The sequence below is a fragment of the Hemitrygon akajei genome, chromosome 11 (genome assembly GCF_048418815.1).
Source record: "Hemitrygon akajei chromosome 11, sHemAka1.3, whole genome shotgun sequence".
Classification (NCBI taxonomy): Eukaryota; Metazoa; Chordata; class Chondrichthyes; order Myliobatiformes; family Dasyatidae; genus Hemitrygon; species Hemitrygon akajei.
The window spans coordinates 144,871,673-144,895,127 of NC_133134.1; the positions used below are offsets into that span (position 1 = coordinate 144,871,673).

Genomic DNA, 23,455 nt, shown 5'->3' on the forward strand with positions numbered 1-23,455 from the left:
AAACAATGGACAATGTGTAATGGATGAACTTTCACAATGGGCACAAAGGTTCTTTTTACAATAGCATCAAACTAATATAGGTGTAAGTACTCAAATGTGTAATAATATCCATGGAATATCAAGTTTCGGGGTAGGGAGGAATAGGAGAAAATAAAAACTCTGGAAAACATTACTATGGTTCCTCTAAGATTGGGATTTCTCATATTGTTAAAATAAGAATAGAGAAGTTTTACACCAGCTGTATTATTTCTTATGGCTTTGAAATACTTGAAACTGGCACTTTAGGGTATATTTTATAGCCAGAAGCTGTAGCTTTTTTTCAAACTCCAAATGTTGGATAAACAACACTGCTATTATAATCTAGCTCAAATCACTAGAATCGTATCATAAGTGTGAGGTTACAATTATTGAGGCATTACATAGCATCTAAGAAGATGAGAAGAAGATCGGATTATTTTTTAAACAATGATCTGAAAGCAAAATCTGCAAATAGATGAAACCTGAAATAAATGGGGGAAATGCATAATCTGTGGAGAGAAGCAAGTTTAACATTTCTAATGAGTTATTTCACTATTGCCTGCTTTACTTGGAATTATTTTGAAAGCAGGAATTATTAGTGATGGTAGATACAAGATTATGATTGGAAGCATAAGGAGAAAGTTGAAACTCTTTTGCTACTTTGTTACACATGACTGTTAAAGCTATAATTTGTATGACCTAATGCATGACGCATTCCTTTTCTCAATATATGAATTATAATTGTTTATAGGATTGCAGATAACTTGCCTGTTGCAACACGATTAGAATTTTACCCAAGTTCTGAAGACAATGACAAAAAGAAAGAAAAAGAAGTGCAGTTTGAACATGGTTACAGACTAGGATTTATTGACAACAATAAGGTAAACTTTACTGCTTGGAATTTTTAGTAGTAGGCATCTGGAGGAAAATAAATAACACATCACTGATATAGCTATTTGTTTGGTCCTAGATGATAAAAATGTTTTAAAATTAACTTAAATTATTCAGTTTTGGTCAATACAGTGAGTAGAGGGTGTATTTATATTACATCATAACTTGTCTGCTTAAATGCTGACTTAATGTCAATGTCTGTAGTGAGATGCTGAAGATGTTCTATAGGTCAGTTGTGGAGAGCGCCCTCTTCTTTGTGGTGGCGTGTTGGGGAGGAAGCATTAAGAAGAGGGACGCCTCACGTCTTAATAAGCTGGTAAGGAAGGCGGGCTCTGTCGTGGGCAAAGTACTGGAGAGTTTAACATCGGTAGCTGAGCGAAGGGCGCTGAGTAGGCTACGGTCAATTATGGATAACTCTGAACATCCTCTACATAGCACCATCCAGAGACAGAGAAGCAGTTTCAGCGACAGGTTACTATCGATGCAATGCTCCTCAGACAGGATGAAGAGGTCAATACTCCCCAATGCCATTAGGCTTTACAATTCTACCGCCAGGACTTAAGAACTTTTTAAAAGCTATTATTAATGCTTTTTGAGATAGTGATTTAGATGCATATCATATTTTTTACTGAGTTAAGTATTGTATGTAATTAGTTTTGCTACAACAAGTGTATGGGACATTGGAAAAAAAGTTGAATTTCCCCATGGGGATGAATAAAGTATCTATCTATCTATCTATCTATCTATCTATCTATCTATTTTTCAGTTCTATCTCCACAACCATCTCTCTTTCATTATCTATTACCACAAAGAAGAAATAGAAAAAGACCAAGAACCTACATATAGAGTTGTGCGCTTTGAAGTTATACCACAAAGTGTAAAATATGAAGGTAAAGGCATTATCTTTTGAATATGATATGAGTGTATTAGCATGTAGCAAATAAACAGCTGCAAGGTAAATGAAAACGTATGTAAAAGAAAAACTGAAATTTGCATTGTCAAAACTGTTCTATTTTGTAGCTGTTCAATATCTATAAATACCAGTAAACTGCTTAGAAAAATATTTTTATCTTCTACATTTAGTAATGTAGTCTAGCTTCATTCCATTTTCAATTTACTGAATACTATTGAATGCTATTGAACTTTGATTAAGCAATTTGATTCCTTTGTTATATTGACTTAGCCTTATTGATTTATTGTTAATGTGAAGGGTGCTGGACTTTTGAAGGAAGCTAGCAGGTTGGCTTGTCCAACTATTCGTATGCTTGTTGATTTATAGGTATTTTCAGACCTTTGCACAGGTTCAGTTATAAATAATGTGGAAATAATCTAGAATAACAATCCTCCAGATGTACATCTGGTCAGGTAACATCTATGTTTGGGGCACAGAATTCTGTTTTGGACCATTGACTTTTATTAAGGAATAAAATGTGTGTTTATGTTTGTTTCTTATTTCAAGTCATTCAGTTGCTCTGCAGTCTTCCATTTAAAATATGTAATTGCTTTCCCTAAAGCAAAATACTGTAGATGCTGGAAATACAAAAACACTCTGCAGATTAAACTGTACCTTGCAGAGAGAGGGAAATGGATTTAATGTTTTGGACTCTCAAACTTGCATGAGGATAGGGAAGGTTGGAAGTAAGCTTTAAATTGCAGAGAAAATAGTAAGGGGCAATTAGAACAAAAGGGAAGGTAAGTGATGGAAGAAGAGCTACAAATTGAATTAAACTAGTTTTGCTGCTACTGGCTGAAAGAGTGGTAAAGGCTAGCAAATATTAATATCAGGGATAAGGGTGTACAGGAAAAATCAGTGTTAGTCTGAAATTGCCTTGAAATGTAAAGGCAATGGTTTGTATCTGAAATTGTCAAAATGTGTTGAAAGATTGAAGGAAACTAAACACAGAAGTTGGAGTAGAGAATTTGAGTGTCATGCAGCTAGCTAGCAGCTCAGCATGATTAAATAGAGATGTTTTGTAGTCAGTCAATCTGCACTTTATTTTCACAGATCGAAGGAGACCATAGTGTAAACACAGATTACGACTTCAATTTCAGTATAATGTCTAAGTACTGGATGTGAACATCACTAATAGTCTGTCCTGGTCCAACCGTGCTGATGTCATAGCCAAGCAAGCTCATCAACTCCTGTTTCCTCAGGAGGCTAAATAAATTCGGCATATCCCCATCAAGTTTTTACCCATTTTTGTGTTGGAAGAACTCAGCAGGTCAGGCAGCATCTATGGAAATAAAGAAAAAGTAAATGTTTTGAGCTGAGATCCTATATCAGGACTGGAAAGCAAGTGGGAAGAAGCCATTATAAGAACGTGGAAGAGGAGAAAAAGAACAAGTTAGTAGGTGATAGGTGAAGCCAAATGGGTGGAGAAGGAAAGGACAAAGAAAGAAGCAGGGAGGTGATGGGTGTAAAAGGTAAGGGCTGGAGAAGAAGGAATATGATAGGAGAAAGGGAAACAGGAGTGCACCGAGGTGGAGGGGTGGGGGGAGATGGGGTAGCTGATAGAGGAGAGGTGGGAGGGGAGCCAGAGTAGGGAATGTAAGAAAATGGGGAAAGGGGTAAAATTACCAAAAGAGAAATTGACGTTCATGCCATCAGATTGGAGTCTACCCAGATGGAATATGAGGTGTTCCTCCTCCAACCTGAGAGTGGCCTCATCTTGGCAGTAAAGGAGGCCTTGGGCCAACATGTTGGAATTGGGATTGGAATTAAAAAGGTTGGCCACCAGGCCATCCTGCTTTTTGCAGATGGAGTGAAGGTGCTTGACAAAGTGCTCCTTCAATCTATGTTGGCTCTCATCATTGTAGAGGAAGACACGTTGGGAGCACTGGGTACAGTAGGCGACCCCAATAGCAGGGGGTGTCCTGGATGCACTGTTAGGGGCCCTGAATGAAGGTGAATGAGCTGCCAGGAGGAGAGGAGTGGAGCGGAGTGGGACAAATGGACAAGGGAATCATAGAAAGCCTACAGCACAATTCAGGCGCTTCAGCCCACAGTGCTGTGCCGAACATGTACTTACTTTAGAAATTAACTAAGGTTACTCATAGCCCTCTATTTTTCTAAGTTCCATGTACCTATCCAGGAGTCTCTTAAAAGACCCTATTGTATCCGCCTCCACCACCATCGCCAGCAGCCCATTCCACGCACTCACCACTCTGCATAAAATATAAACTTTCCCCTGACATCTCCTGTACCTACTTCCAAGCACCTTAAAACTGTGCCCTCTCATGTTAAGTCATTTCAGTCCTGGGGAAAAAGCCTTGACCATCTACACAATCAATGCCTCTCATCATCTTATACACCTCTATCAGGTCACCTCTCATCCTCCGCCACTTCAAGGAGAAAAGACCGAGTTCACTCAACCTGTTCTCATAAGGGCATGCTCCCCAATCCAGGCAACATCCTTGTAAATCTTCTCCGCAACCCTTCTATAGTTTCCACATCCTTCCTTTAGTGAGGTGACCAAAACTCCAAGAGGGGCCTGATCATGTGAGTGGAATCATGGGAAGAGTAATCCTTGTGGAAAGTGGACAGTGGTGGGAGAGGTAAAGATGTGTTCGGTAGTAGCATCCCATTGAAGGTAGTGGAAGATCAGCTCAGTGCATCACTGGAAATGGCCTGTGTTTATTCTTCTCGCTGCCTCAGTAAAGCAGCCAGCATAGTCAATAACTCCACCCATCTCAGACATTCTCTGTTCCCCCCGCTCCCACCCCCCAAATCAGACAGAAGATGCAAAAGCTTGAAAGCAGGTACCACCATGCTCAAAGACAGCTTCTATCCTGCTGTTATCAAACAATTAATGGACATCTTGTACGATAAGATTGGCCTCACAGTTCACCTTGTTATGATCTTGCACTTAATTGTTTCCTGTGCTGCACTTTTTTCATAACATTTACACTTTATTCTGCATTCTTTTTGTTTTACCTTATTCCAACTCAATGCACTGTATAATGATTTGAACAATGTGTAAGACATGCTTTTCACTGCATCTTGGTATACAGTGCTTATAAGAAAGTAATCACCTGCCTTAGAAGTTTTCATGTTTTAATTGTTTTGCAACATTGAATCACATTGGATTTCATTTGGCTTTTTTGACACTGATCAACAGAAAAAGACTTGTGTTAAAGTGAAAACAGGTCTCAAAATAATCTAAATTAATTACAAATATAAAATAAAATTATAGACTGCATAAGTAATCATCCCCTTCAAGTCAGTATTTAGTAGATGCACGTTTGGCAACAATTACAGACTTAAGCCTGTTTGGATAGGTCTCTATCAGCTTTACATATCTGGGCACTGCAATTTTTCCCCATACTTCTTTACAAAACTGAACAAGCTCTGTCAGATTGCATGGGGATTGTGAGTGAACAGCCCTTTTCAAGACTAGCCACAAATTCTCAATTGGATTGAGGTCTGGACTCTGACTTGGCCACTCCAGGATATTAACTTTGTGTTTAAGCCATTCCTGTGTAGCTTTGGTTTTATGTTTTGAGTCATTATGTTACTGGAAAACAATTCTTCTCCCAAGTCACAGTTCTCTTGCAGACTGCATTGTTGTTTTTCCTCTAGGATTTCCCTGTGTTTTGCTGCATTCATTTTACCCTCTACTTTCACAAGCCTTCCAGGGCCTGCTGTAGTGAAGCATCCCGACAGCATGATGCAGCCACCACGTGTGCGGTGCTTGGCTTATGCCAAACATAGCGTTTAGCCTGATGGCCAAAAAGATCAATTTTGGTTTCATCAGACCATAGAACCTTCTTTCAGCTGACTTCAGTCTTCCACATGCCCTCTGGCAAACTCTAGTTGTGATTTCATGTGGGGTTTTTTTCCAACAGTGGCTTTCTCTTTGCCAGTCTTCCAGAAAGCAGCCAGGCAACAGTTGTACGTGCAATCTCTCCATCTCAGCCATTAAAGCTTGTAACTCCTCCAGAGTTGTCATAGGTCTCTTGGTGTCCTCCCTCACTAGTCCCCTTCTTGCATGGTCACTCAGTTTTTGAGGATGGCCTGCTCTAGGCAGATTTTACAGTTGTGCCATATTCTTACTACTTCTTAATGATTGACTTAACTGTATTCCAAGGGATATTCAGTGAGTTGGAATCTTTCATGTATCCATCTCCTGACTTGTGCTTTTCAATAACCTTTTTGCAGAGATGCTGCAGTTTTTGCCATGATACTGATCACTAGCAGTTGGACCTTCTGGATACAGGTGTATTTTTTGAAACAACTTGACTGCACACAGGTCTCCAAAAACACATCTCCATTTAACTAATTATGTGACTTCTAAAATCGATTGGTTGCACCAGTGGTAACTTGGTGTGTCATATTAAAGGGAGTGAATACTTATGCGATCTGTTATTTTATGTTTTATATTTGTAATTACTGTAGATTCCGGACTACAGAGTGCACCTGATTAAAAGCCGCTGGCTCTAATTTTAGAAATAAAATCAATTTTTTTACTTGTACAGGCCGCACCGGATTTTCGGCCGCAGGTGTCCCACGTTGTAATATGAGATATTTACACAGAAAGATATTACACGTGAGGATTTTTTAACTTTTAATTAAATCCATATGGTAACATAAACAAATACATATTGCAAATGCTTTTTTTCGAACCGTGCCTGTAACGCGGCTACTTTTAAATATACGTTGCGTATACTTCTTTACTGAACAACATTCCAATATCTCCTAACGACTGGTAAAAAATATATATACTGCAGCCTACCAGGAAAAGTTATTGATCGCCTTTAACTTAAAAGCAGCGTTTTCGCTCCGCCGCTCGCCCCCCTCCTTCCCGTTTATCGCAAACCGGTATCCCACAAGACGCGGCGAAACCGGGTGTGACGTCATAGCATCCCGCGATGTAGTACAGAAAACAAATATAGTTAAAACAGTTCTAACTTTAACTAACAAATGAATTACTAAGCGAAAATATTATAAACTAAATAACTGCCATAAAGGCAGCACAATGCTTTTCTTCGAGTGTTTTCCATGTTGATGAGGGTGAGTACAAATGACTGATTTACAATAATTTAATTGTGAAAGTGCGCTTGATTTATCGTACAATTTCATTGGACCTCTGTGAACTACTCATCAATTTTATTGGTCTACTGTTACGAGGCAAAATGTTTTTGGCGGCATGAAAAAAAATAATGCATTAGCCGCTCCGTATTAAAGGCCGCAGAGTTCAAAGCTGTTCAAAATGTGGGAAAAAAGTAGCGGCTTAAAATCCGGAATCTATGGTAACTTAGATCACTTTGTAGAGATCTGTTTTCACTTTGACAATGTTGATCAATGTCAAAAAAGGCAAATTAAATCCGCTGAGATTTAATGCTGTAAAACAATAAAACATGAAAACTTCCAAGGGAGGTGAATACTTTTGAAAGGCGCTGCATATGACAATAATAATCTAATATCAATAAGTTATACACCTGATAAAGTTGTATAAGATGATGAGAGGCATTGATGTGTGGATAGTCAGAGGCTTTTTCCCAGGGCTGAAATGACTGCCACAAGAGGACACAGGTTTAAGGTGCTTGGGATTAGTACAGAGGAGGTGTCAGGGTTAAGTTTTTTTTACATAGGGAGTGGTGAGTGCGTGGAATGGGCTGCTGGCAATGGTGGTGGAGGTGTATACGATAGGGTCTTTTGAGAGACTTTTGGATAGGTACATGGAGCTTAGAAAATTAGCGGACTTTGGGTAACCCTAGGTAATTTCTAAGGTAAGGACATGTTCGGCACAGCATTGTGGGCCGAAGGGCCTGTATTGTGCCTGGAAAATGCTTGCTGGATGGCAGGAAGGGATGAGGGAAAAAGCAGTAGTTGTGTCTCCTATAGTTGTATCAGAATGACAAAGGAAATGGATGCTGATGGCAAATGAACAGCTAACGAGAGTGTATTGGAGGGAATAACCCCATGTTCCTTTTCTCATCCCCCAATTTCTCACTTAGAACAAATATAGTGTCTCCTTTCATCATGTCCTTGTATCCCATCAGCATCCACATTCCATGAATCTTCCCACATATTCAATACCTTCATTGTGAAGCTACCACTTCATCTGACATGGCTTAAAGTTTCAGTATGACTGCAAGGGAGTGGGATGCAATAATTAGCTCTTCCTCTAATGTGGGTGTTCTTCTTTTTACATAACTTGCTGATTCCTATGATTTTTCTGGATGGGTGAGAGAGTAGTAGATTATCTTGTAATTTACAGTGCCCATAAACCTATCAAGTTGTACATTTTTTTTAATGTGTGGAGAACCTGGAAAGTCAGGAAAATACAAGTCTTGGGTATTATGAGGCAGCAGCTCAACTAGTTACACCATTATCATTGTATACTATTACTCTGTCCCATAAAAAGAATGCATATTATCATTTATTACAGAGAAAGATAAATGAATTAGCAACTAAATTGGAAAACAAGGTTTTAGTTGGTAATTCCTGAATGCTTTATAACCATTCTGTGCAAGATTGACATCTATGCTGTGTTGCTAGAGGTTCTTTCCTCCAGATGAAATCGTAAAATAAGACTGTGTGCTAGTTCAGGTGAGGATTAGGGATCTATTGCAATCCTTTTTGATATTCTGTTATGTCCAAGCCCATGTATTTCTTCTCACGCAAGTTAATAAAATAATTAATTATTGTGAAATTGTGTTCAGGATCATAATGATGCTGCTGCTTGGGAATAGTGCCTGCGTTATTTTACTTTAAGATGTATTTTTAAGATGGTCAGTTGTACTAAGTACTACTCGCTAACCCCATCCCTCTCAAACATAGTATTAGAGAGAGGAATTTCTTCAGTCCAAAGAGATTTGTAAACATTTCAAATAGGTGCTATCCTAAAGAGGAAAAACTAATTCATAAGTGACCATAATACTAAAGCACGATCATTTTCAGCATTTAATTGCATGATAAATTTTAAGTAGTTTCTTATTGTAAGAATACTTAATGTGATTTAGAATATTTATTCTTTGAACATTAACTGTAAAATCACACTGAATTGGTATTTTTCACATTTTTTACTCCAGATCTAAAAACTGATGAGAATGGAAACTGTATTCTACCTGAGGCTGCAGGCTCTCTTCCCCAAGAGATTGATCCCAACAAAGAAAATGATGTGCTTTTTACATACTCAGTCCGTTGGGAGGTGAGCATAATGTTAGAAATCAATGGTCAGTATGGAGCCCTTGATGCAGTATGTCTTGCATCATGGTCACTGATTTAGTGATTCAGTTTTTTTAAAAAAAACAAGATAGGCTATTTCAAAACTCTCTGTATCAGCAAGAAAGTATAAATTAAATAATATTGCGGAAAGTTGTAAAGTAAATATCGTTAATGGTAACTTTGTTGTGAAAATGAATTCGGTTAATTTGGAAAGGAAATCTGCTCTTTCCCCTTTTTGACTCACAACAATGTGATTAACTCTTAGCTGCCCTTTGAAATTGGTTGGTATTAGAAGCAATTAGGAATGGGCAGTGCAGTGATAATGATAACATGCAAAGAGAAATGAATTATTTTTGCAGCATTTGCTCTGACTCATTTGCTTTTAATGGGCTGACTCCAAATTTGGAATTATTTGGGAGGTTTTGTTGGTTTAAAGTCTGAGCCTTAAAATTAGAGAATATGAACCACAAAGTTATGCGTGCTTATTTCATTTATGACGCACCAGAAGACATCTGCTTTTGTTTGTATGTATGAACATATGTCAACATGACCTGAAAGCCGTCTTGCAATTGACTTCTGTAATGCTAATCTGGTCTCTGGTTATTGTTAAAAAAAGTTTTTTCGGACTTTGCAATAGAACTGTCACAAGTTAAAATCGCTTGATATCAAGTTAAAATCCAGTCAGTTTATATTGTAACAATGTACAAATTTTTACATAATTTTCCACTTGTACATTTAGAGTAGTCCTATTAAATGGGCATCTCGCTGGGACACCTACTTAACCATGAGTGATGTACAGATACACTGGTTCTCAATTGTGAATTCGGTAGTTGTAGTCTTCTTCCTTTCTGGTGAGTTGATTATTAAGTTATTTAATTTTGTGGAAGAAATGATTATCAATAGACAATAGGTGCAGAAGTAGACCATTCGGCCCTTTGAGCCTGCACCGCCATTTTGAGACCATGGCTGATCATCTACTATCAATACCCGGTTCCTGCCTTGTCCCCATATCCCTTGATTCCCCTATCCATAAGATACCTATCTAGCTCCTTCTTGAAAGCATCCAGAGAATTGGCCTCCACTGCCTTCTGAGGCAGTGCATTCCAGACCACCACAACTCTCTGGGAGAAGAAGTTTTTCCTTAACTCTGTCCTAAATGACCTACCCCTTATTCTCAAACCATGCCCTCTGGTACTGGAATCTCCCAGCAACAGGAACATCTGGACTCTCCCTGCCTCTATCTTGTCCAATCCCTTAATAATCTTATATGTTGCAATCAGATCCCCTCTCAATCTCCTTAATTCCAGCGTGTACAAGCCCAGTTTCTCTAACCTCTCTGCGTAAGACAGTCCTGACATCCCAGGAATTAACCTTGTGAATCTACGCTGCACTTCCTCTACAGCCAGGATGTCCTTCCTTAACACTGGAGACCAAAACTGTACACAATACTCCAGGTGTGGTCTCACCAGGGCCCTGTACAAATGCAAGAGGATTTCCTTGCTCCTGTACTCAATTCCCTTTGTAATAAAGACCAACATTCCATTAGCCTTCTTCACTGCCTGCTGCACTTGCTCATTCACCTTCAGTGACTGATGAACAAGGACTCCTAGATCTCTTTGTATTTCTCCCTTACCTAACTTTACACCGTTCAGATAATAATCTGCCTTCCTGTTCTTACTCCCAAAGTGGATAACCTCACACTTATTCACATTAAACGTCATCTGCCAAGTATCTGCCCACTCACCCAGCCTATCCAAGTCACCCTGAATTCTCCTAACATCCTCATCACATGTCACACTGCCACCCAGCTTAGTATCATCAGCAAACTTGCTGATGTTATTCTCAATGCCTTCATCTAAATCGTTGACGTAAATTGTAAACAGCTGTGGTCCCAATACCAAGCCCTGTGGCACCCCACTAGTCACCACCTGCCATTCCGAGAAACACCCATTCACCACTACCCTTTGCTTTCTATCTGCCAACCAGTTTTCTATCTATGTCAATGTCTTCCCCCCAATGCCATGAGCTTTGATTTTACCCACCAATCTCCTATGTGGGACCTTATCAAATGCCTTCTGAAAATCGAGGTACACTACATCCACTGGATCTCCCTTGTCTAACTTCCTGGTTACATCCTCGAAAAACTCCAATAGATTAGTCAAGCATGATTTACCCTTGGTAAATCCATGCTGGCTCGGCCCAATCCTATCACTGCTATCTAGATATGCCACTATTTCATCTTTAATAATGGACTCTAGCATCTTCCCCACTACTGATGTTAGACTGACAGGTCGATAGTTCTCTGTTTTCTCCCTCCCTCTCTTAAAAAGTGGGATAACATTAGCCATTCTCCAATCCTCAGGAACTGATCCTGAATCTAAGGAACATTGGAAAATGATTACCAATGCATCCGCAATTTCCAGGGCCACCTCCTTTAGTACCCTAGGATGCAGACCATCTGGACCTGGATCGATCTATCTATCTTGGGAGATGTTTCAATTTATAGAGAAGTCCAAAACTCAGGGTTATAATTATAAGGTATACACTACTAAAAATGATGAAGAATTATGAATGACTTCTTTATCTAGGGAATGGTTAAAAATTTGAACTTCCACAAGATATGTTTGAAGTAAAAGATGTGCTTTCATATAAAAAGAAGCTAAATAAAAGGAAACAACCTTTGAGTCAATTAGATGAACATGGGTGTGAGAGGATTTATGTCCAGTGTTTGTCAGTTGAGATTGATGTTTTATCTTCATGCTACATTCCCCATGTTTGTGAAGAGACTGTGTAACTATTTGACAATTAAAATTAAATTACTATTAACATATTTATAAAAGCAGCAGATTGGTTCTGAGGAACTTATGACATTTGTATGCAAATATCTTGGTGTATCACATGGCTATGATACACGTGTTTCCTGCACTTGAACTAAAAAATACAGTGTCTTTTATAGAAATTCAATTTCCTAAGCGAGAAAGATTGCACCTACATTTTTTTTTATAGCAAAGTATAAAATTCCAGTAGACTATTTGGAAGTCCAAATGTTGATGTTTGGGCATTCACCATGGGTCTGATCCTTGGATTCACTGGAAAATTTATTATCCTGTCTAAAATGAAATGAATTAAAAGTACGTTGGAGGATTAATATGAATAACATCCAGTAGACAGAGAACTTGTTAGACACCACTAAAGTTCTGAGCATTTTGCTGTTTTGAGAATATTTTAAAAGTGTGTTCCACTTTTGCTGGCTAGTCTGTTCTTCAAGGCTTTTCCTAGGAAAATTCTGCTGCCAGTGCTGGCCATCTGCCATCATGAATTTCAATTAATACAATGTGGTCTGTCAGAAAGCGCAGACACCAGCAGTGGTCGGGTCATTTCAGGTCATATGGCAGCAAATGCATCCAACCGCATACTCTCAAGGCAGCCATTTCAAAGGCAGCATGAAACAGGGAAAACAAACAACACTACGTGTGCCTCCCATTTAGCTCCAGTGGATGGAGTAACTATCTACTCTGACAATGCCATTAAGATCAGTGTTAGCACCTTTTGAAAGTGGCTTAAAATATAATCCAAAATGCAGTAGCCTGTTTGCATCAGTACAGGAAATTCTTGTCAGTGAAACACTACAATTTCCTGATATCTTTGCTGTTGATTCAAAACACACTTGAAAAAAGATGGCAAAATATTATGTGGAGAAGAGGAATTTCTAATGTTTTTTTAACAAAATTGATTACTACCAACCCCTAATAACACCAAATGATAGGAAGGAAATTTATATCACAGGAAGTGAGCCTTTGGTATTCATAATGTTTTAGATCCTAATCCAGTTAATAGTTACATAATAGAATGAGGTTGTCTGCTTCCACCACTATTTTCCAAATGGTGAATATGTCCTTCACTGATCTAAACTCCTGGCCCTTCATCCTTTTTAAACCCTCATAATTTTGTACAGTTCAATTTCCCGTCAGTCTCCTCTCTCACAAAGCAAAGAACACCAATTTAATCAAAATCGCCTTGTAATTTAAATTCCCTATTATGGCAATGTTCTTTAAAACCTTCTGTGCATTCTAATTCATACAGTTGCATCTCTCCACCTTTTGTGGCAGCTGGAACTGCATGCAGGACTCCAGCAGTTGGTGTTTTCTATCACTGCTATATGACTTCCCTTCGGTTATAATCTATCCCTCACCTAGCTTATCTATCTTGCTACTTTCAGGAGACTTTTTTCTTTGGGGAATGAGAGGCAACTTAATAGAGGCATACAAGATGATAAGAGGCATAGAATGGACAACCAGGGTCTTTTTCCCCAAGGCAGCAATAGCGAACACGAGAGGAAATACTTTTAAGATGTTTGGAGGAAAGAATGGGGGTTGGATTTTTTTCACCTAGAGAGCGTAAAATACATGGAATACACTGTTGGGGGTGATGGTAGAGGCAGCAACATTAGGGACAATTAAGGGGCTCAGGCAAGTGAATGAAAGAAAAAGGGAGAGCTATGGGGGAGGAAAGGATTAATTTGATCTTGGAGTAGTTTAAAATGTTGGCCTGTATAGTTCTGTGTTTGCCTTCATACTCTATGTGGAAGTCTACAATCTTGTCAACACTATTCCCTACAGGATTGTCAGCACTACTTCCTACCAGACCCTCAGCTATAAGATCTCTTATTAATACTTCCACATTACCTATGACCAAATCTAAAATAATTTATTCCCGGCTAAGATCCACAATAAATACCTCTGATGCGCTCCACAAATTTCTCTTCCTTTGCCACCTTGTCTATTTTATTAGTCCAATCAATATCTAGATTAAGATCATCCATAACAATTAGTTTTCTCCTTGTATGCCATTTGATATTTTATAATTTATGCCTTATTGTACCGTGAGACACTTGGCTATTGACTGTTCTCGCTATTCCTTATTTTCACCCAAATCAAAAGTATATCCCGATCCACTGTATCTGTATCACTATTCAGCAATTCATTAATACCTTTCTTGATTAACAGTGCTCCCTACCTCTTTTTTCTCTTTGCCTATTTGGAATATTGAGTTGTCAGTACTTGTTAAATGTTTCTGCTACATAACACTTTTATATCTGTTTACGATGCAAGTTCAACCATCTTGTCACAATTACACCCTGCATTCAGATAAGGAGCCTTTAATTTTTACAGTTTTTAATTTGGGTTCAATTTCTACCACACTTTTGTGTTTTCCCTTTTGATTTATTAAATCTCACGTCACATTATTTGAACTGTTCTTTCTCCCAACCCACCCTCATCCCTCAAACGGGTCCACACGCACAATTAGTTTATGAGCCGATTTGCATGATTTACCAGGACACTGGTCCCAGTACAATAGTAAAGATCGGATGAAGCAGGTCCCAATTGAACAACTTAGTTTTATAATGCCCTGTACTGGTATTGGTGACCCGTGAATGAACATCCATTTCTCCCTCACTCATTTTTAAGCTAATCTTATTTATCTTCCATATTTTTGTGTCTTGTGTAATAATCCAGTAGTTATTATCTTTGTGATCTTTTCTATTTTGCCATGAGCTGTTGTTAATGCCTTTATTAAAATCACCTTCCTACACCTGTTTTGACTATATAGACCGTGACAACTGGATTCTCTTTCTCCCACTCCACGTTCTTCCCAAATTAATGTCAGTTGAATGAAACATATGCATTCTACATTGGAAACACCCACTAAGACAAGTTCTTCTCTAGATGCTCAGTTCAACAAATGTAGTTTCTGCCTAAAGAGCATTCCTAATGAATTCTAGAAGAACATGGCTCTGTACCTTCATAAATGTGAGTATTGAGGACAGGAGTTAGGATGTTATGTTGAAGTTGTACAAGACATTAGTGAGGCCGAATTTGGAGTATTGTGTGCAGTTCTGGTCACCTACCTACAGGAAAGATATCAATAAGATTGAGAGTATAGAGAAAATTTTCAAGGATGTTGCCAAGACTGAGTTATAGAGAAAGTTGAATAGGTTTGGACTTTTCCTTCAAATGTTGGGAGAATGAGGGAAGATTCAATAGAGGGATACAAAATTGTAAGGGGTATAGATAGGGTAAATAGAAGCAGGCACTTTTCCACTGAGGTTAGAACTAGAGGTCATGGGTTATGGGTGAAAGGTGAACTATTTATGGGGTCTCAGGAGGAAATACTGTGCTTCATTTAGGTGGTGATACAATTGTGGATCAAGCTGCCAGTGGAAGTGGTGGATGCAGGTTCAATCACAAAATTTAGGAGTGGTTTGGATAGATGTGTGGATGGGAGCAGTATGGAGGGCCATGGTGCAGGTCAACTGACAAGGCAAGGTAACAGTTCAGTACAGACTAGATGGACCAAATGGCCTTTTTCCATGTTGTAGTGCTCTATAATGGGAATCTTCAGAAGACTTGGTCTCGTCCCAAATATCTGTGTGTTTGTGGATGTGTGTAAATGTTTAATTACCCATTCTTTCCTTGGGACCAGTATAGTTGGGATTGTATCCATAACATTGGAATAGTAACTGATATTGAAGCAGCACATAGAATTTTTATTTAATGATTAAATTATGCAAACAGGATGGTCCTGCTTTTTCACAGTTAAAGTTTTATGGTTGTGCTGATTCTGCCAGTCACTTTTATCATAGAATTGTATAGCACAAATTAGCTCTTCAACCACATCCACATTAATCTTTCTCCCTGCCTGCACTAATCCCACTTTTTTATATCAGATTTATATTCTTCTATGCTTTGCCTATTTAAATATCTGTAAATGTCACTTAAACATAATTATTATATTCATCTTCATCTCTGGCATTGAATTCTGAATATTAACCACATTAAAAACAAAATTTTCCCACAAATCGCCTTCAAAACACCTTCCTTTTACCAAACTATACCCCTTTATTTTTGATAAGCCTACCATGGAGTAAAAAGGGTCTGACAATCTACTCTGTGTCACTCAATTTAATTCACATCCATTAGATCCACCCCTTAGCCTCAGTTTACTCCAGAGAAAACAAACCCTGCTGATCCAGCCTCTCTCTGGAACTGAACTACTCCATTGCAAGCCACATCCTAGTGAATCACATATGTACTCCCACCAGTACAACTAAGTTGGTGCTGTAGTGTAGCATCAGTACCTTGAACATCAACATCGTTATGAAATGAAACTCGTTTGCTTTTTGATACATTTCCTCTATCTGCTCAGATGTTTGAATTTTGAGAAGTAGCTATCAAGAACAAGTTTCACAGCTAATTGTTTATTAAAATCCTGTGTAATTTTCCCACATACTTTTATAAAAGCACAATTCCATCTCTTGCTACTGTCTTGGTGTGATCATTAAGCTAAAATTAAAGCTCTACTCCAACAGTCTTTAAAATATTAACATTAACTTCCATAAAGCCACATTATAAAAGTTTTCTTCTTTCCTCAGGGATTCTCAGCATGATAATCATTCGAACCCTCAGGAAGGACATAGCAAACTACAACAGAGAAGATGACATTGTATGTATTTTGCCCAGTGATCTAAAATTGAAGGTGACTGGGAATAGGAATTGTTGGTGTTTGCAAGGAAATTCTTCTCTTGCCTTGATTTAAGTTTAGATTTTCATTTTGCATATTCCATTCTTGAGAATATGGCTTTGTATATAAATTTTTCCATACAGTATACTGCATCTTTATGCCAAAAAATAAATCTATATGATTCTTTTGCATTTTGGTACCTCTTACTTAAATCATATGTTATTTAAACATTCATGTTCTTTTAAAACCTTTACCTTTTCAACTATAAAAACTGAATTTTAAAAAATTAACAAAAGCCTTTAACAGTTCTTAAAGCCAAGAAAAAATCAAATTAAGTAATAAGGTCATCTCCTATTTTTTAATAACATATAAGGCTTGCACTTTCTCTTGTTTAGATTATTTACTGAAACCTTAGTTGTGATTCTGTTAGGGTTGTAGACTATGTCCTCATTGCTTTCACAAGATGTAACTGATTTTCTGTGTTCTGGAAATATCCAGTATATTTCTAGAGTTCTGAATTGGTCCATTGTAATCTGCAAAACTCAATGCTTTACTTAATTTTCTGGAATTTGATTTTATTCTTCCAATGACAGTGGGAATGATGAGCCTAACATTTTTTTCCCTGAAAACTGATGTGGCTTCCAACAAATAAAAGAAAATTTATGGTGCAATAGATTTAAAACATTGAGCATAGCATTTTAAAGCTTATTCACTGAGTAAACTGTCATAAGAAAAACAAATTCTTTTCAAAATCAGCAACACAATTCATGTGACAAAAACCACTGCTCATCAAGTTCACTAACAGGAGACATTTACAGATGATTATAGTTTCAGTTTTATTCATTGTTGTTCAGGTAATGAAATAAGTTGTACCTTCATGCAGTACGACCTAGTCAAAATGCAAGCATGAACTAACTTAGCCAACAAAGTTTTTACCACACTAGTCCTAGGAATGGTCATCTCAGTTTGACATTCAATGGAGTTACTATCACTAAGTCCTTCATGCCAAATGTTCTTGGATCATTTGCTAGAAACTTAACCAGATCATCCAGTTAGGTATTGTGGCAACAAGATTAATTATGCATTTGGTATTCTGAAAATACTTTGTCACCTGTTATTTTTCCCCCCAGCATTTCCACAAGGAATTTGGCAGGATACAAGATTATCTACTTGCCTAAATATGACCAGTTCCCAAAACATTTGAAGCTTGATGCAACTCAGCACATATCAGCCATTTGATTGGCATCTGGTTCCACCACTCTGAACATTCACCCTTTCACTACAGATGAAGCACAGCTACAGTGTATCATCTACAACAGCGGTGGCCAGCCTTTTACATTCCATGCGTCAAATTTTTCACGCACGAGTTCAGATGCACCATATAACTCTTGTACCCCCATTCAATTCTTGTAAAAATATGTTAATGTAGACATATTTAGCATTTTTACATGATATATTTAATATAAAAACAAGATAAATATTACTTACCTTAATTTAACAAATATATTTTGTCTTTTGATTTTTTCTTTTTCTTAATCACATACTCTTTCCGTAACTCAGACCCAAGCACTAGCTTCAGTTTTACTTCTATTTCAGTCTGTTTTATAGTGTCTATTAAGATCATGTCTTCTATTACGTGAGAGAGTGTTTTCACAAACAGTGAACAACTGTTTTCCTGACGGACCCACTATAAATAAGAACTCATTTTCCCTCTTCATTGAATTCACGCTTTCTGTTACTTTCTGATTTTCTTTTGCACTGTGATGGGTAACTGAATGTAAAAACAAGGCTTAATTTTCGAAAAAGTACAAAACTGCAAATGTTCACAAAGGACGAACAAAGCACAACTCCGTAGCGCATGAGTATCAATTGTAAACTGACTGGAAAAACCTTCGACGCACCGCTGGTGCAAATGCCTGGAGCCTCAGGATCAAACATGTATTGAACAGTTACGGAACGACTGCAAAACAAAAGTCCTTCTTTCCTAGTTTGACTCATTGAACATTTTTAAAAATTGAAAACAGATTAATGTGAAAGAAGATAACATTCGCCAAAAGATATGCAGAAAATAATAAAATTGCTAAAAATAACTGCTAAGTTTTAGATTTATTTTCAGTAAAACCCATTTCTAGCTCTGAGCTACTTGAATTCCTGTTATAGATTTTTTTTTCTACAAATCGGTTTTTGGTTAATACTTTTTGCATGAGTAGGCTTACTTTTTTATTATTATCACTGGGGTGCAATGCGCCACTTCTAATCATCCAGTGTGCCACTTTTGGCGCATGTGCCAGAGGTTGGCCATCCCTGATCTACAAGATGCACTGTTGCAACAATACCAATCAAACAGGATGTCTCCATTTTGAAGTACCAGAAATGCCTCTACCTGCAAGTTGTCCACCAAATCACTCCACCTGATCTTTCCTTCATTGTTAATATGTCAACATTTTAAAATTCCTTTCATTCATTATACTATTGGGTATTTTCAAAAACTACAGTGATTCAAGAAGACTTCTTGCCATCAGCTGGTCAAGACTGTTATTGCAGGCGTTAAGTTCTCACATGAGTGAACAGAAATAATTGTGTGTGAGAAATATGTCAGAAAATTAACTCATCCTTGTCAAAAACAATGAAATGGCTCAGGAGGTATCTGCTAACATTAAACTTGCTCTCCAGCAAAGACACTTGAGCAGTGAGAAATCATCAAGTTAATACATAATTCCAGAACTGCACAGCCATGGTGTATTGGTAGTGAGAGTGAGAAAATCAAGCACTAATGTTCTGAGTCAGTGGGGGAAATTATCTGCTATTCTGTCTTCTTTTGCCTGACTGGTTGAGTAACTGCTATTTCTTCTTTTACTTCAGATACTTAATACAGTATATACAGTTTTTACTTTTGCTAAGCCACCACATCCTCTGCGATTTTGTTCCTGTGGATTCTTTTGGTTTTCTGTCCTCTTACTTGGTTTTCTTTCATGTGCCATGCTGGTTACTAGATGACAAGCCATTGGCGATCTAATTTCATGATGTAGAACGGATTCCAGTTAATTGGGCCATCGGATAATCGGGAGCCACTTGTTTGGGAAAACTCTTTTAAAAGAGTGAAAGCAAAGAGCCAGGATTCCCTTTTGTTTATTTGGAACACTATACTATTTAGTTGGGACAGGAGACTGTTGCCAAACAGTTTTTAACTGGTGTCAGTCATGACACCGTGCTTAAAGTGAAGTTTTTAAATAGCCTCACTTGCGTTTGTTTGTGATCAAAAAGCAATGATGTTGTCACTGATAGTTGGTGAATAATGAGCAAAGACAATTAAGAACTGTTTTGCTCACTGCGGTTTCAAGCATTTAGGCTTAATGATGCCAGAAACGGCTGAGAGTGAAAATGAAATAATTTCACTAGTTCAACAAGTTAGAAACTACAAAGAATTTGAGGGTATTGACAACCATCGTGAATGTTACAATAAAAATGAAGATTTGGTGGATGCAATCATCAAAATTTATAGTCAATCAAAAGAACACAGCAGCATACAATGGATGACTTCCTTCATTGATAACTGTTAGGAACTAGTACACAGTTTTATAGTACTATATTAGTTTTAATAGTGTTCTAATTTGTTTTGTACTTCATTTAAATACATAAATTGTTACTAAGTTAAACGGTAGTTTGTATTGTATTTTATACTTTTTAACTATTCCCATTAAGCTTCTGTTAGAAATTTAATTAGAGCATTTGTTTAATTGAGCCAAAATCTACTGCCCCCGATGTGTCCCAGTTAACCGAAATCCACTGCACTTTATTTTAACTTCATTTAATTAGCATCTCAAATACAAAGTGCACCCAAAAAAAATTTACATTTTATGTTCTTAGGAAGACACGATGGAAGAATCTGGTTGGAAACTAGTCCATGGTGATGTATTCAGGCCACCACATTATCCCATGATTCTCAGCTCTCTTTTAGGATCTGGGATCCAGTTATTCTGCATGATACTAATTGTTATCAGTGAGTATTTGAAATCAGTTACTTTCAAAGTGGAAACAGACAGAATTTTATACACTTTCTCTAATATAGTATATATATGTTCATTTTCAGTTGTTGCCATGTTAGGAATGCTGTCCCCATCCAGCAGAGGGGCATTGATGACAACTGCTTGTTTCCTCTTCGTGTTCATGGGGTATGTTATTTGATATTTTTTAATTATGCAATTTTATCAGTTCTTCCTTCATCTTTTGTTTCTGTACATAAACAGATTGTCAGGCAGATGAATGGCCAACTATTCAATATGTGCATGAGCATTACAAAAATTAGATTTTTGTGGTTCCCTCTTCTGTCTCTGAGGCTGCTTTTAACTGAAGAAGAATCCTGAAGAAGCGTCTCCTGAAACATCAGCTCTCTATTCACGTCCACAGATGCTGCCTGACCTGCTGAGTTCCTCCAGCATTTTGGGTGTGTTGCTTTGGACTTCCAGCATCTGCGGGCTTTCTTGTGTTTATGCTTTTAACTCAGGTTGCTTCACTTTTATTTGCTAAGTGAAAAGCTGGCTTTAAAACTTTTTGCTGAAACCCATTCATAGAGATTGCATTTCAGGTATTTCATTTTATAAAATTATCTAGCATATGCTAGGCACAGCAGGTTTGTAGCATGAGAAAATGCATTAACCATGGTTCAGGAAGAAGGAAATTATTTCAGAGGCATCTGTATAGAAGTCTCATCTGTGGAATAAATAAGGCCAACATAGGAACTAGTAGAACTTAATGCATCCTTGCATGAAGCATGATGGAAAAATGTATAGTCAAGATAGCTGTGGGAGTCTGTAAAGGATTTTTCACTAATCCAGATAGAAACAGATCCAGAAATGGAATAATCTGTAGGAGGGTAGATTGGAGATTGCCAGCAAAAGTAATGAACTTATAAAGTTGTTTATAAGTGTAGACATTTATTTTGCCTTTCTTCCTATTCTTCTTAAAAGCATTTCATAAAAATGTAGTCCAATTCTCCTATGAATGTCAAGTTGTTAACGTTTCCTTTGTACAAAAATTACTGAGAATTGGAATATAATTCTTTACATGGAAATTCTCTGAAAAGGAGAAAGCAGAATTGAATGGGTGTATAAAATAAATATGTGGCTTTTATAGTAAAGTGAGATGAGGTGAAGAGAAAGATATTACCATGATAACTCAATGGCATGTGTTAACTCACTAGCATTGTTAATAAAGTAACTGTTTAGGGGGAGTGGAAATACTAGCTTGTACTTGAATAGTGTCAGTAACATAATTTGTTTTAGGTCTCTTGACAAGATGATTGTTAACAAAATGTCAGGTATTTATTTGTTGCAAGATATGGATGTCACTGGCAAAATCAGCAATTTATTTAAAACCAAAATGATTAAAAAAAATAATCAGCTGCATCTTTGAGAAGACTCTGGTTCTGATGGCAGGTTTCAGACCTGAAATGTTGAATCTGTTTCTCTTCCCACTGATGCAGCCTGGCAATCTGAGTGTTTGCAGCAGTTCTTCTGTTTTAGATTTTCAACATTTATAGTTCTTAATTTCTTCTGGATTTTGTACTTTCTTTCAATTTGAATTATGGTTTGTAGACCATTCTAGAAGACATTTAAGGCTTAATCATATCATTCATTGAGGAGCGGCATGTAGGTTGGATTGGATAAGAACAGCGTGTTTCCTTCCTGAAATACCTGGGTGAATAGTAGAGGTTTTACAGTGAGTGGTTGATACTGAGACAAGGTTGTTTTAAATTCCTTATTTATTCCTGGCTGCCAGGGTGAGGTTCAAACTTGTCTAGGTGTCTTGATATGAATCCAGCAACAAAATCGCTGTACACAGTTTCTTGTAGCGTGGTGTAGATGACACAAATGAGGTTCTATAGAGATTTTACTGGGCTTTATAAGAAGGAAAGGTTAGGGAGGGAATTGCAGAACTTGGTCCTTGGTAGCTAAAGTCGCAACACTTAATGGGCTATTAACATCAGGATGTGCAAGAGGCTAGAACTGGAGGTGTGCAGATGTGATGGTAGTAGGGCTGGAAGAAATTTAGAGGTGCAAAGGTCAGATTGAGATTTTAAAACCAGGAGATCAGTATATTAAGCACATCCAGTAGTGAATGAATGGGGTTTGTTGCAAGTTGGGATACTGGCTGCAGAGTTTCAGATTACTTGAATTATCAAGAGGAAAAGCTGGGATATTGAATGATGAGTAAAGAGACAGAATGATGAGATCCATGATAGCAAGTTTGAGACCATGAGTTCCTTGTAGTTGGGTTGCAACAAATCAGCAGTTGCTTTCATAGGGAGAAAATATAGGGCAAATGTAGAGAATTCTCCATAATTATCTTATACAGGATGACCTTTCGTACTAAAAATGTTATTAAATGGTCAATTCCGTTTTCTGCCATATCCCTAAAAGTCAGCATAAAGAGAACAGATGAAAGCTGTTCCAGAAGAATGCCATTATGAAAAGTCATGATGTTGATGGCAGCATTTACCTAAAGATGTAGTCTACCAGCTGCAGAAATGTCATGAATGAAGGAGAAAAGGGTAGATAGATAGGATTTAACGAGGTGAAATGACCTGGCATTAGTTTGTCTGGACTGGATTTGCTTTTATTTTCAGCTTTCAATCCTATCGAGGATAACAGCCAGGTATTCAGAGCAGGCTCATAGATGAACAGTCTTCTGCAAAAAGACTTCCTCAACCAAGATTTTGGTTGGGTGCAGCATTGGGACTTCTTTCTGACATGAATTGGACCAGAAATTCCAGGTCAGGAAATGGCTTTCCAGTAGGTGCAAGTCATCTATGAAGATCCTGTTGGGTTGCTATAAATTTGATAAGTTTGTCAACAG

The 23,455-nt window shown here is 37.6% G+C and overlaps 1 protein-coding gene across 1 annotated transcript in view; it reads left to right on the plus strand.

The window, feature by feature from the left end:
- tm9sf4 (transmembrane 9 superfamily protein member 4) overlaps positions 1-23,455 on the plus strand; it is a 63,351-nt gene that overhangs the window by 25,805 nt on the left and 14,091 nt on the right. The window contains exons 5-11 of the mRNA XM_073061866.1: positions 770-899; positions 1,676-1,799; positions 8,944-9,062; positions 9,819-9,930; positions 16,512-16,582; positions 20,468-20,600; positions 20,691-20,772. Coding sequence (XP_072917967.1) covers positions 770-899; positions 1,676-1,799; positions 8,944-9,062; positions 9,819-9,930; positions 16,512-16,582; positions 20,468-20,600; positions 20,691-20,772 — 771 coding nt within the window. The remainder of the gene's footprint in view (positions 1-769; positions 900-1,675; positions 1,800-8,943; positions 9,063-9,818; positions 9,931-16,511; positions 16,583-20,467; positions 20,601-20,690; positions 20,773-23,455) is intronic.